The 14,283-nt window shown below is 44.6% G+C and overlaps 1 protein-coding gene across 1 annotated transcript in view; it reads left to right on the plus strand.

Annotated features, from left to right (window-relative positions):
* Positions 1-747: 747 nt before the first annotated feature.
* Positions 748-14,283, plus strand: part of LOC115551334 (spondin-1) — a 51,788-nt gene continuing 38,252 nt past the window's right edge. Inside the window, exons 1-3 of the mRNA XM_030367026.1 lie at positions 748-1,857; positions 2,737-2,843; positions 9,410-9,543. Of these exons, the coding sequence (XP_030222886.1) occupies positions 1,641-1,857; positions 2,737-2,843; positions 9,410-9,543 (458 nt within the window). The 5' untranslated portion in view covers positions 748-1,640. The remainder of the gene's footprint in view (positions 1,858-2,736; positions 2,844-9,409; positions 9,544-14,283) is intronic.

A 14,283-nucleotide genomic window follows, 5' to 3' on the forward strand; every position in this document is an offset into this window, starting at 1 on the left:
GACAGCTCTAATATTTACATCATATTTTTATATATTTTATATATATGACACTGAGAAACTCAGAATAGTTTTTAAAATGAACAATGATCTAAATGTTTGTGTTATATTTCTGGTATAATGAAGTTTACTACAATTTTTATCACATTTAATCTCATTACTGTAGAATCTGTTCAAAAAGAAAAATCCAGGAAAATACCAGAAATGTTACTTTAAAAAAACAGAAGCTGGGGAGATGACTTGGCAACCAAGAATGCTCCATGCCAAATACCGGAGACTAAACAATGTAGACCACTTGATACCATCACCCACTGGTTCCGTATTGACTTTGTGCAGACACTGAAATAAGTTTAAGGTCATGTTCCGCGGTAGAAGTGAGGTCATCCATCAGACAGTTTACATTGTACATAGTCACGGCAGGTGGGTTTGCTCACAGACACAGACGGGTGGGTAAAACATTGTCACTATACTTTGCAATCCAGGGGCTTGTTCCATTGTGTGATAGTTAAAAATAAACCTACTTTCCCAATGCTGCTACAGTTCAGATAAAACCAAACTTGGTCCAGGGAACGTCAGTTGTTTTGCACTCAATTCAGTGGTAGACGTACTTTACTGCAAACGATTGGGGAATGTTTGAAACATATCCGAGATATTTCCCTCTTCTCATCATGAGAAACTATGTTCAGTATGTAGAGGGGAGAAGGGGGACCCCTACTGGACACAACCTGCTCTTTCTAGTGAGTGTGTTTACAGCTTCCCACGAGTGAGGCCAGCAACATGGAGGCTATGGAGACAACTTGTGTTATTGGATATAGAGGCAAAGCAAGGGCCTTTTATGTCGTTTTTGGAGTTTATATACAGGTGGTGAACGCAGAAGTAGTCTGCGGTTCTCGGCGGTAGTGTCTGCACCGTTCTACGTCCTCTCGTTGTGTGTGCCCTACGTATACCCGAAATATCTTTACTTGGTTTACCTGAATGCTTATCACTTATAACATTAACAGGGTTCACACTGACGTATGCCTAGTCCCGATCAATATATGTTCATTAGAGCCGAGGCATCATGGAAGCATGAGGCTACTTTCTGTAGTCAAAGAGAGACGAGATCCAAGAAACAGTGTTTAATTCACACAAAAGGTCGACTTTCGGGGAGCAGTGGCATTGCTTGTCTGGGTTATATGCTACAGTTTATGGGTCTACTGTTTATCAGAGTGAAACGATCTCCGTTCCTGGGGGGGCTTCTCGCTCCCAGCGCCGAGGATTCGTTAAGAGTCGACTTTTGTCCTGCGTGCGGAGCTTCAATTTGGCCATCCCCTCGCCTCGCGTCAAAGGGATACGAGAGATTGGCAAATCACACGGCGTTTCCCCCCACACACATCCACACAAAACTCACAGGGCACATCGCGGCGGAGCTCTCTGTGCGCGACAGACAGCGGTCGAACTTCAGACGCGCCGGAGGTCCTCTTCTGCTCTGGACCGGAATGCTTCCCGTGGCTTTTTGTTGGCCCCCGTTGTAGTTTGTTGACATCTAGGGAGTTACTTTTTTTTTTATTGAGGAGGTTTGTCGACTCATCTGCTGCCTTTTTCTTTATTTTTCCAGTGTTTTACTCCGACTCCCTTGACTCTTTTCTACAAGAGGAACCGACATGGAGATATACGTGTATGCATTGCTTTTGCAGTGTTTTGTCTGTAGTTTTGTCCCCACCGCGATCGCTTTTTCGGAGGAGCCCAGCAGATCGGACGGGTTCTGCGGTCGTATCCTCAGGGCGCAGACACAGGGGACTCGGAGGGACGGGTACCACGAGTTTAGACTTCGGGTTGAGGGGGACCCGGAGAGCTACCAGCCGGGGAGCTCTTACAGAGGTATGGGGTTTGTTTTGGTGGAGTTTCACGGCTCCTACTTCTGATATGCGGAGCATATCAGAATTAACGTTAGTTTGACAAATGCAGAGTTAATTGACTCTTAACATATCGAAACTTTGTAATTAAAAAAAGGCATGACATTATGGTGCAATAAACTCGAATTGATCTCCATTAGTCGAAATGTGCTGTAATGCATTATATGAAACACTGTCTGATATACAGAAATGCATACATTTTCTCTCAAATGAAAACGACGTGATCCCTAATTACTCAATGTCTAGTCGATTAGCCTCCCTCCGTCAATATGAATATTAATAGGAAAGATTCCGAATAGTCTGAATTCAAAGGTCTAGTCGTTGAAAATATAAAATCCTGATGGTAAAGATCAATGTGTGTATTGACCTAGATCTCACATGCGTAAAAATCTTAAAAGTAGAGCTTGAATAACGACGACGAAGCAGGTTTGCATTGACATTATTCTAGTTGTGAAAGCAGTCTTTCTTCCAATTAACATTGGACATTGGATACATCTTAACTAAATGATTTATGTATAACTATTTTTTGCTATTGGAAGGGAAGGAAACACATTTTCTTTCAAATAAAAACGATGTATCATAAACAATAATTACTATCATTATTGTACTATACACAGAAACATAATTGTATTGTTTATCATAGCCTCCCAATTGAAGGACAGTTTATTTCCCTTGGTTGATACATTGTTTATCTTGTATTTATATCATGTTCATATTCTTCTCCCATGCAGAGAACCACTCATTATGGTTGGGGAGATGGTTATATTCGTACCAATACTTTTCCTTGTTTCCTTCTGTGCATCCTTCCTCCCTCCCTTCCTTCCGTCCTTCCTTGTCAATGCAGTGGTCCTTCTTGCCTCCAGCCCTGCGTACTTCAGAGGCTTTACCCTCATCGCTCTAAAGGAGGGCAGAGAGGGCACAGCAGCGGGCCATTATGCCGGTCAGTTCCAGGTAAGAATCCCCATGGCCTCCACCACATCAGAAAGTGTGTAATCCTATCAGCCCAGCCCAATGCTCTGGCATGAGTCTCAGAACGCCCGCTGCGATCATCACATTCAGGTTTTGCTCGCGCATTCGGTGGAGAGCAGCTTAATTCGCCCTCTGTGGGAAAACGCTACAACATGAGCAGGCTACTGTGGCGGACAACACTACAACATAAGCAGGCTACTGTGGCGGACAACGCTGCTTTTGTCGAGCTCTGCTGGGGGGGGGGGGGGGGGGGGGAGGGCGAGGCAGATGTTCCACACTTCCCACCGAGAAACTGAAAATGTCCCCCGAGATGAGGGAAGGATGATAGATATATAAATAGAGGGAGGGAGTGTTATGGAGGGAGATATAGAGAGAGAGAGGGGTCGAGACAGTTCCTCATTCAGTATAGCAACAGCTCCCACTGAGCGGAAGATGGCTCTTGAGAGGAGACATGGCTTCCTCAATTACCCCCCTGGGTAGAGAAAGTGTTGAGGACACATGTTCCTTAGGCGTCTAAAGTAACGGTCCCCACCCACAAGGAGAGCGAAGCATGCCTTTTTATATTCCGGACCACTCACTGAGAGACTTAAAGAAATTGCTTTTATGGGGATACCTGAAAATATGTTTTACAGTATATCCTAGCCCTCCGAAGATCTGTTACTTTTATAAGATGATGACTGCAAGCCAGGACAGACTCTTACATTTCTTATTACAAACATTTGATAGGAAATAAAATATGATAAAGTATCAAACATACATGCGTGTTTTAAAAAGATACATTTGGTACCTTATTTTTCGAGCATGAAGTACACATGTGAAAGGTTTTTCCTTTTTGAATTTGTGCAATCAGGAATTTGAGTAATTGAATAATAAAAAAGTTAAATGATAACATTTTTGGTGATATGTTTTTGGGAGAGTTATAGTCTCAGGGTTAGTTCAGGTGATGCTCCCTCCGGTATTGGAATGCTGTCTTCTCATTCTGATGGTCTTCAAATCCTACCATTGAACCATATCATGGGTGTTTCTCCTGCATTTAGGAGCCATAGATTAGGTGTTAAGTCCTTACACTTTTTTGCTAATTTTATTTTTCAGTGCTCCCTCAGTCTGGTTCAACTCTTGTTAGCTTATTTTGGCCCTTGGCTGAGTTCTCATCTTGCTCTTGAATATATAGCCTTTTATTGCATTCTTTATATTTATGTGAATTCGAGACCACATGAGGAATCACACATCCTGAATCTTTGTCCTGAGGAAACGGACGGCCCTGGCGCTGTTGCCAACAACACGGTTGGTCTCCTGTGGAGAAGGGGAAACTCTTTTCTGCTGTGCCGTACAATACACTTACAGGATTTGAGGTGGATTAAACCGCCAACTATTCTGCACATGTCCTGGAGCGGCAGTTCTGGTAAACGCTGTCTGGCTGCGTAATGTTTTTTGGAAACTACGCTGAGATGCAAAGGTTACTTTACTTTTAAGAGTTCCCAAGAGTTTCCCAGCCATAGCTCAGATCAAGAACATCTCCACCAGACACAGCTGCTTACCGTGAGACACACCTGCTTTGAGTGAGACACACCTGCTTACCATGAGAGTATGTCGGACAGTAAAACCATGGCCTTGATCCGTTGGATAGTCAGATAAGACGGACAAGAAGGAGTAGTTATAATCAAACATTTCACACTGAAGCTGAAAACAAAGGGAGAGTTTGTCTCAGCATTGCAATTCTCCCCTCTTATATCTTTTAGGACAAGCGTGCATGACGGTTGCAAAATGCAAGCCTTTCTTAAACAAAACAAAACAGAATGTATACAGAAAAGTGAGGAAATCAGTTTCCTGCCAGATGCTTTCGGGCATTTTGTCCAACTACATTCTGCTCTGTTAATGTCAATGTCTTGAACCTTCGGAAGGATTTTTTTTCTCCTCATATTCTGAGGATTAGAATTATTTCGTCCGTAACATAGTGTCGCTTAGCAGTTGAGGCAAGCAATTTAAAAACACTTTTTTCTGTTAATTATTTTTGTACATTTTTGTACATAGTTTTTACAATCAAATTATTCAGTCGGCTTTGCAGTGTCGTAATAGTCTGTGTGCAGTGTGTGTGTTTGTTGATTTTCCTGTTTGGTACTTATTGCAGTTTTCTGCTCTTTTGCTTCTGGCAGTTATCCTAGATAACTTCTGTTCCACTAAAATGCCACAAAACTTTATTTCACGCATCAGGCTTTTATAGTCGCTGAGATTTGTTCTTGTGTTGAATTCTGTTTATTTTTTCCCCCTTGTAAAATGTGTAAACTATGCTAAGTATTCGGAATGTGCATATTCTTTCGTTTACATCTTTGAGTGTGTATCCTAGTTTGCTCAATTCAGTGTGTGTTGTCTGTGGCAACACACTTTAAAATAAAAGGCCAGAGAGGGAGCCAAACAACAGCCACACAACTGTGTGTGTGTGTGTGTGTGTGTGTGTGTGTGTGTGTGTGTGTGTGTGTGTGTGTGTGTGTGTGTGTGTGTGTGTGTGTGTGTGTGTGTGTGTGTGTGTGTGTGTGTGTGTGTGCGTTTCCCAGCCTCTCTCTCCCTTCTTGGATAATCATGGGACACACAGGTCGTATTTTTCTAGGCTAGTGATGTGTTATTGCTCAGGCAGACGGATGGAGTTTGTTTGGACAAGAGGGAGCGATGAGAAGAGGCTTCAGCTATTATCTTATCTATTCCCTTTTCCACTGACTATCCAGGGAGTGTTTTCGAGTGTAAATCTGGATCAACCATCCAAATGACTATAATCTAACATAGCAACGTCCTATATATTTGTGACTCAGCTTATGGCATTAAGTTAAACCGTACTGTGTGCGTTTTAAAGAGAAAAATATGTATATGTGACTGACCTGATGAGTGGGCATTCGTATGTCCGTTGGTTTACTTTTGGAAAATAAAGACGGATATTAATAATGGTGGACCGCAATCATAGAACACGCTGCAGTTTGTTTCTTTATTTTACCATCGGCCCTTCAAGATAAAACACCCTTTTGTGTTTCTGTTGAATAATGTCAAAGGAAGGACAGTGATTTGATGCAACGGCTCCAGCCTTGTGGATCTCAGTGGTTTCCTTAGCTGTGATTGATAGAAACCCTGTGGCAGAATGTCAATGCCCTGCAGGTTGACGCACTGAGACTAGAGAGGGCTGGTAACTTTCTGCGGTGTGCTCCTTTTTGAGTGCTGATAAGATATTTCCATTTTTCTGATCTGTGTGTCAGTAAGTCGCCCTGAAATCGGGAACTTTTGAATTCCCCCTGCAGACATGCATGCCCGTCTAGTTTACTGCCTTCCCTTTGACCCTATCCAACACATCGTGCACGAAACGCGTGCACACAGACGCACACACGCATAGCAGGCGCACAGGACTGTCGGAGGGGATGTGGGGGCGGGGGGGTGGGTCTTCAGGCCTCATTGGTCTCGTGCACCTCATGTGCATGTTTAAACAAGTCTCTGGAGAGAGAGAGAGAGAGAGAGAGAGAGAGAGAGAGAGAGAGAGAGAGAGAGAGAGAGAGAGAGAGAGAGAGAGAGAGAGAGAGAGAGAGAGAGAGAGAGAGAGAGAGAGAGAGAGAGAGAGAGAGAGAGAGAGAGAGAGACTGTCTCTCTCTCTCGCTCTGGGCACACATAGACATGCCAGTGTCTGAAATGAAAAACAAAGCTCATCTTCCCTCTTTGCCATCCCCACACAACCCCCCTCTCGCTGTCTCTTTCTCTCCGTCTTCTTTCCTTCTACCATTCCCTTCCTTCCTCTGCCTTTCTCTTTCATTCCTCTTGCCTGCTTCTTTACTCTGACAGCCTTTCTTTTGCATTCCTTTTGCCTGCTTCGTGCCTACGTGTGAGCCACTGAGCTGCTAGCAACTTTTAGAATTAATCCTAGTTGTTTGTACGGCAACAATAGCAGTAATCAACCGTATATTTACACCAAGCTGTCGTATGTGTGCCCGTTGAATTCGGTCAACTATAAAGACCCATGCATGAATGCACCTCTAATTGGAGCACATCTGTGTCCGCGATACCTTGTGTTTGTACACCGGTGTCTTTGTGGCAGACGGCAGGAGACACAGGAGGGCGCCGTGCGGTCTTATTTCTACATCCCGAGGCGGTTGCTATAAGAAAATGATTGCTATGGCTAGCCGGACCTCTGGACACAAGTGCTTGAATGCCATCTGCCGCCCTGTCATCATCTCCCGTGCTGCATGTGTGCATGCGTACGCACTGATCCATCTCCTTGTAGCACTCTGACCTAGACGCCCCCACCCGCGCCCACTGTTTTAATCACACCTCCCAATCTGCAACACATGGCCCTAACCCCCCCCCCCCCAAAAGGGCAATACTGGTTACTAGCCTTGGCACGACGGGATGAACGTGTGTGTGTGTGTGTGTGTGTGTGTGTGTGTGTGTGTGTGTGTGTGTGTGTGTGTGTGTGTGTGTGTGTGTGTGTGTGTGTGTGTGTGTGTGTGTGTGTGTGTGTGTGTGCGTGCGTGCGTCTGTTTCAGTTGTCGAATTTAGTATAAATGGTAGAGAAACGGGAGAAGAAGAGTGCAGAAAGCGAGGGCCAATATGAATGGAGTCCCTTTTGAGCACCATGGAAAATGACGTGTGTCAGAAAACTACAGAGAAAGGGAGACGAGCTGCGGAGGGGCTTTCTTCTTCGGTTCCCTAGTTTTGCCGTGAAAGACACAAAAGACTTTTAAGTGTTGGAGACGTTTTTATTGTGGAACCGAGACAGTGCCTGAGAATAGTCCCTTTGCAATATTTGAAAGTGTGTGCGTGTGCGTGTTCCACACTTATAGGCCCGCCCAAGTTGTGTGTACAGATTGAGAATTCTTATTACCCATCTAAACTTTCGTGAGTTACCAAGACTCTGATCAACACTATTTCCTCAGATACTGCTCCATGTGCCACGTTGAATAACGCGGTGTTGCTGCATGAACTAGCAACCCCCTAACAGAACTGTTGGAAGCTGTCTTTCTCACATTGTTGTTACCTTCAAACTTTGTGTGTCTCTCTGTACACCCTCTTGAAAACAAGATTGTCGAATAACAAAAAGCCAATAAAAAAACTATTTTAATAAAACAAAAATCCAATAAAAGTAGGCCCATATCAATCTACTGAACCTCTGTTCCTGGTCCAACAATCATGTCATTCCAATAAATTATGGAGCTAGGCCTAACCACTCTATTCTGCCGCTACTATATTTGATGTTCAAGTGACAGAGAATTGGGAGGTAGAATGATTTGGTGTATGATTGACTTGATGGAGAGGATATTGATTTGTATACGCTCTCTATTTGCGCAGAGAGTGGCTTTCAAACAACCTCCAAAATAAGTGAAGGGAAGTAACACTGATGGTTAGCCCTATTAGCTCTTAGCCACATTGGATGTTAGCTCCGCCGGCACAAATCCCACATCTGCTCCCACTGACTAACAGACCTCTTCCCTCCTACTCTAACCCTAACCCTACTCTAACCCTAACCCTAAACAGACCTCTTCCCTCCTACTCTAACCCTACTCTAACCCTAACCCTACTATCTAACCCTAACCCTACTATCTAACCCTAACCCTAAACAGACCTCTTCCCTCCTACTCTAACCCTAACCCTACTCTAACCCTAACCCTACTCTAACCCTAAACAGACCTCTTCCCTCCTACTCTAACCCTAACCCTACACTAACCCTAACCCTACTCTAACCCTAAACAGACCTCTTCCCTCCTACTCTAACCCTAACCCTACTCTAACCCTAACCCTAAACAGACCTCTTCCCTCCTAATTTAACCCTACTCTAACCCTAATCCTACTCTAACCCTAACCCTAAACAGACCTCTTCCCTCCTACTCTAACCCTACTCTAACCCTAACCCTACTCTAACCCTACTCTGACCCTAACCCTAAACAGACCTCTTCCCTCCTTCTCTAACCCTACTCTAACCCTACTCTAACCCTAACCCTACTCTAACCCTACTCTGACCCTAACCCTAAACAGACCTCTTCCCTCCTACTCTAACCCTACTCTAACCCTAACCCTACTCTAACCCTACTCTGACCCTAACCCTAAACAGACCTCTTCCCTCCTTCTCTAACCCTACTCTAACCGTACTCTAACCCTACTCTAACCCTACTCTGACACTAACCCTAAACAGACCTCTTCCCTCCTACTCTAACCCTACTCTAACCCCACTCTTACCCTAACCCTACTCTAACCCTAACCCTACTCTAACCCCACTCTTACCCTAAACCTACTCTAACCCTACTCTAACCCTAACCCTACTCTAACCCTAACCCTACTTTAAACCCACTCTTACCCTAAACCTACTCTAACCCTAACCCTACTCTAACCCAAACCCTACTCTAACCCCACTCTTACCCTAAACCTACTCTAACCCTACTCTAACCCTAACCCTACTCTAACCCTAACCCCACTCTTACCCTAAACCTACTCTAACCCTACTCTAACCCTAAACCTACTCTAACCCTACTCTAACCCTACTCTAACCCTAGCCCTAACCAGATCCCTCCTGCTCCCATCCCCAGATCATTGAGGAGGAGGACACCCAGTTCATGACCAACTGCCCCCCCGCGGTGACGGAGACCACCCCTCGCCGGCGCACCAGGATCCAGGTCCTCTGGACGGCTCCCCCAGCGGGCAGCGGCTGCGTCATACTCAAGTACGTCGTGCTTGCGTACCATTTATTTTTATTAAGGCCTAATTTTTTTTTTTGTTTGGTTCCGGTTTCTGACCGACCCTGTCAATTTATGTGCGACCCAATTGCACAAACAATTTTTTTGATCCATGATCAAAAATATTTTATGATCATGGAAGAAAAGAAAGAAAAAAAAAAAAAGTTTTGATGCAAACTATAATTACGTTTTTGTACAGCACCTCTTAATTCTGTACAAGGATGAGTGCATTCTCTCGTTTTTAAATGAAAACAACCTACCTATCATTCGCTGCTGCTGGAAGAAAAAAATAAATTAAAAATTCCCTACCTACCCATGACCTCAACTGACAACCAACAGGAACCAAACTTTATTTTTTTTAGGCCTAATCACATTTCTTCTTCTTCTCAGGAATCGTCATTTTCTTCTTTTTCTTTTTTTATATTATTCAAAGGTGACTGAAATTCATTCATCTAAGAATCGAGATTCTTTGCGTCCGCAAAACATCGTCGGGGGTTGGGTCGCTGAGACTTCGTGTGAATGTGAGCCAATAATTGTAAAAGCACTTTCAGTGGCCACACGTCTGAAAGGAGCTATTTAAATGCAGTCCATTTACCACTTGACTCGAAGGCCACTTACTTCGATGATATCTTAGAAGTTGACATGGAGGTTGTTAATAGTAGCAGCAGATGGAGTGCGGGGAAGAACCAGGCCCATGGAGGAGACAGTATGGATGTCTCGTCATATCTTGAGCGTCAAAGCCAAACAAGACAAAGCACGGGCTCTTTCCTATTGGGATGGAGCAGAGATGGATGGATGATGAGTCCGTCCCCCCCCCCCCCCCCAAATGTAGGACACAATACAAACGATAACTGCTGCAATCTTTATGGGCTCCTGTTCTCTTATCAAAACATCTGAGCCCATTTTGCCAGAAAGTATGGCACAAATCCCTTTCAGCGCAGCCCCGCGGAGCAGCCTGGCTGGGAGAGGGAACGACAGCGTTATCGGAAGTAGATTGCATGCAACACACAGCTGTGACAACTTTAGTGAGTTTAGTATAAGGTCAACATCACTGAAGTGTCGTACAAACTACCCCTTAATTCAAAACGGAGGTTCTGACGACTTTTTCCATGCCCTTTCAGTGCTGACCTTGTATGTACTGTGATTGCTCTCTTGATGGACAGCTGCATTAGAACAGACGTCCATAGTTTGCTCAAAAAGGCTCTATTATACACTGTAGACTTTAGAAATGAAAAACAATAGTTTCATAATTACTAATTAAGAGTTCACAATAACTAGGTCTTCAATTATAATTAACTGCATCCTTATTTACATACGTGTGCAGCTAATCTGTGGCTCATTACTCAAAGGTAACGTGTGTTCTTGTTCTTGAACACAGCGAAACACACCTTTCACCGTGTGCAGCCCCTGGCAGACAATGCCTCGGCACTCCTCCTCTGATGGACTCATTAATTCCAAATGTTCTTCTTACAAAAATGCCCACAGGCTACTTTGGAATTAAAAGACAAAAGGAAGTGTTTTAGGTACTCCAAATAAAACGATGCAGAGAAAGATTGAAGAGAAAAGGAAATGATAAAGTGCATGTCTATACACAAATGGGATGAAGGATTCTATAAATATACAGATGTCTCGTAGCGTTGGGATAAATCCTTAGAACAGGGTTGTTTTAATTAGCCGATCAACCAAGTGTGAGTCCTGTTTATCATTTCCCAGCCGTGAGAAATGCACCATAATAGTCTAGAACAAAAACAACTCTCCCTCTGTTTGTGTCTCTCCTGCTCTGTGTCAAGAGTTAGGCTTCAAAGGGTTTTATTAGGATGGAAATTTAAAAGTACATTCCCAAAGCACCAAAAGTATAATAAGTTACAGCCTGGGATACAAAACAATAATAGTAAAACATAAAAATAAATGGATCAATTTAATTTAATTTAAACTGGTAAAAGTGAAACTATGTGAGTCTCTCTCTCTGGCCGTAAGACCCTCCCATCTCTCCATCACTCACCGGGCTGTTGTGTTTAATGTACCTGCTCCCCGACAGCTGGCATTTCACCGTCCAGCTTGTTTCTTAGCCCGATAAACCCAAACCCTCCATAAAGGAATCGGATTGCTGCTACACGAATCCCTCCCATATCCCTGGCCCTAGCGTCTATTCGATTGGCTTATGGCCCTTTTTGGGCAGGCTGTATGTTTCAATATATTCCCCCCCCGTTTCATCCCAGGCCACGTAGTTTTGTTCTAGACGTTGTTCGCCGCACACGGCCGTCAAACATGTCCCAAAGAACCAAATAAAACGGAGCTCACTGGACGTTGTCCGGTCTCCGTTCTCGTTCTCGCTCTCGCTCTCTCTTTCTCTCGCTCTCTCTCGCTCTCTCTCCCCCACTCTCACTCTCTCTCTCTCCCCCACTCTCACTCTCTCAATGTCTCTCTTGCTCTACGTTGCCTAAAGCTGCTGGGCTCTGTAACTTCAGTGTTGTAGGGCACTGGCTGGTTCAACCGAATGCAGATTATATTTTTTGTTATTCCAGGTACTGAGCTGTTTATTTTGTGCTCGACTCAGATGTAGCCACGTCCACGGAGGTAGTTTGGAATAGACTAGCAGACACGTTTCTCAATTGGCACTTAAAAGCTCCGGCCTGTGGAACTAAATTGACAGTCTCGCTGCTATTCAGAATTCTCATCAGATTACCGTGTGGGTGAGTGTGGGCATTTATGCACGGTTGCATATTTGTGTGTGTGGGGGTTTGTTATGGCTGTGTTCATGAGGACGTAGGCCCGCATTTGATGGAAACTAAGCTTCATTGCGGCCAACCGTTTTTTACACTGACGTAACCCAGGGATAACCCTGGTCACTTCAGAAATAATAAAGCATCGTGCCGTGCCTTGCCTTATGAGTCAGAATGTGGGACTGAGGAAACCCAAGCAGTGCTATCAGTAATAGCCACAATTAACCTTTTTCTCAGTGCCCCCCCTCTGAGAGAGAAGACATTATTCCATCCAAATCCTAATGTTAGCCACTGTGTATTGGGCCATTGAACTTTAGTGCAAATGGGGAGTACTGGAATATCATTATTTACCTATTTTGGGCCATTCAGTTGATTTGATGAATGGATTAATTAAAGCCCAACAGTTTGTGTATGCATGGAACATTTGAAGAAGTTGATAAACAATGTTTACAGGTTGTTGCCGGGGACTGTCGGCACCTCGCCCACTGTGATGCCCCCTCTGGAAGCCGCCCAGGGGGGCTGTGTGTCTGTCTCCACATGTGTGTGGGCATTCATGTGTGTGTGTGCGTGTGTGTGTGTGTGTGCGTTTGTGCGTGTGCCTATGCTCCCCTTAGCCTTTGGCACCCATCCGGTCGGATGAGCTCAGCCCAAATCAGTAGGAGGATCTCCCCAATCTCCTGATAAGACCCATCAGGAGCTCTGGGGGCCCCCCCCCTCCCCACCGGCCTTCTTTGATTAGTTCTGGAGGGGGGGGGCAGGCAGGTGGATAGAGAAATACTGGCAACGGGCCAGCACACACCGCAATAAAATGGAGTCGTGAAAGGTGTATAAATACAGAAGAAACATAGAGTAGAAGAGGCGCAGCGGCAGAGAGGGTGTCCACTTTGAGTGATCGGTTCTCCCTCCGTTTGAGGGATGGGAGACTCTTCCACAGACCCTTCCTTCAACACTCGCCTCCTCCTCTGCTCCTGCTCGCTCCGTCCTTCCATCCCTCTGAATCCACGTTGTATCGATCAGCGCCCCCGGAGGTTGAGTGGGTGCTGGGAGAGGAGAGGCTTCAGGGATGTAGTCCACTGGGGAGATCTTCCTCTCTCTCAACAACATGCGCTATATCCACCTGACTGCCATCTTGTTCTTTTACTGTACACTTTTGAAGGGAAGGAGTAAACAGCCCCTTTTCTTGCAAATCTGATTATCTTAATCGCTTGGAAAAGAGAATATTATTATACTTTGATTTAAAAAATGTTCTCAGACACGCCACAGATTCGACTTCATTTCCCTTGTTGACTCATTGCCATAATCACATTATGCACCTATTAAGTATGGCATAGAAGAACCTCAAAAATGTGTATTAGTTACATTGCCTCCAAATCTAATCAATGTAATTTCCTCTGCGGCTGAACTAAATAACGATACATGCAGCGGCAGGTTTAGCGTTCAGCCGTTAATAGAACAGGTTTCTGCTTCCCTCTTACGTTAAGCCCGCGACGGGCAGCTCGCATGATCCAATCAAACCCTGAAGGATCAAATTATATTACTGCGATGTTCCGCCCGCACTAAACCATCAGAACCGAGATTCCTTGGAATGCTATTACGTGTGGACTTCCGAAGTGCGAATCTCGTCGCCACTGCCAGGGCGATGAAGGGCTGCCATCCCGAGGGAGAACCACTTAGTACTTCCTAAACTATTATGCGCAAGTACGACTTCAATTTGTCACACAAAAGCCATCCAAAAAGATTGCGTTGAATATGCAAACATATGCAGATTATTCAGCCAATTGCCCTCGTTCGGAAGGGGAGGGATGGATTGGCCGGTTGCGGCATGGCGCTCCTAAAAGCAATGAGGCGGAAAGATGACGTCATCAACATATATTGATCCTATTTCATATGTGTTGAACGAGCGTTTATTTTTAATCGGACTGTATTCAAACGCAATCTTACTTCGCAGCAGACGCATATTAATTAGGATCTTTGCAAAATGTGTCTAATTTCAAAAGCGGTTAA

Source organism: Gadus morhua, chromosome 9 (assembly GCF_902167405.1).
Source record: "Gadus morhua chromosome 9, gadMor3.0, whole genome shotgun sequence".
Lineage (NCBI taxonomy): Eukaryota > Metazoa > Chordata > Actinopteri > Gadiformes > Gadidae > Gadus > Gadus morhua.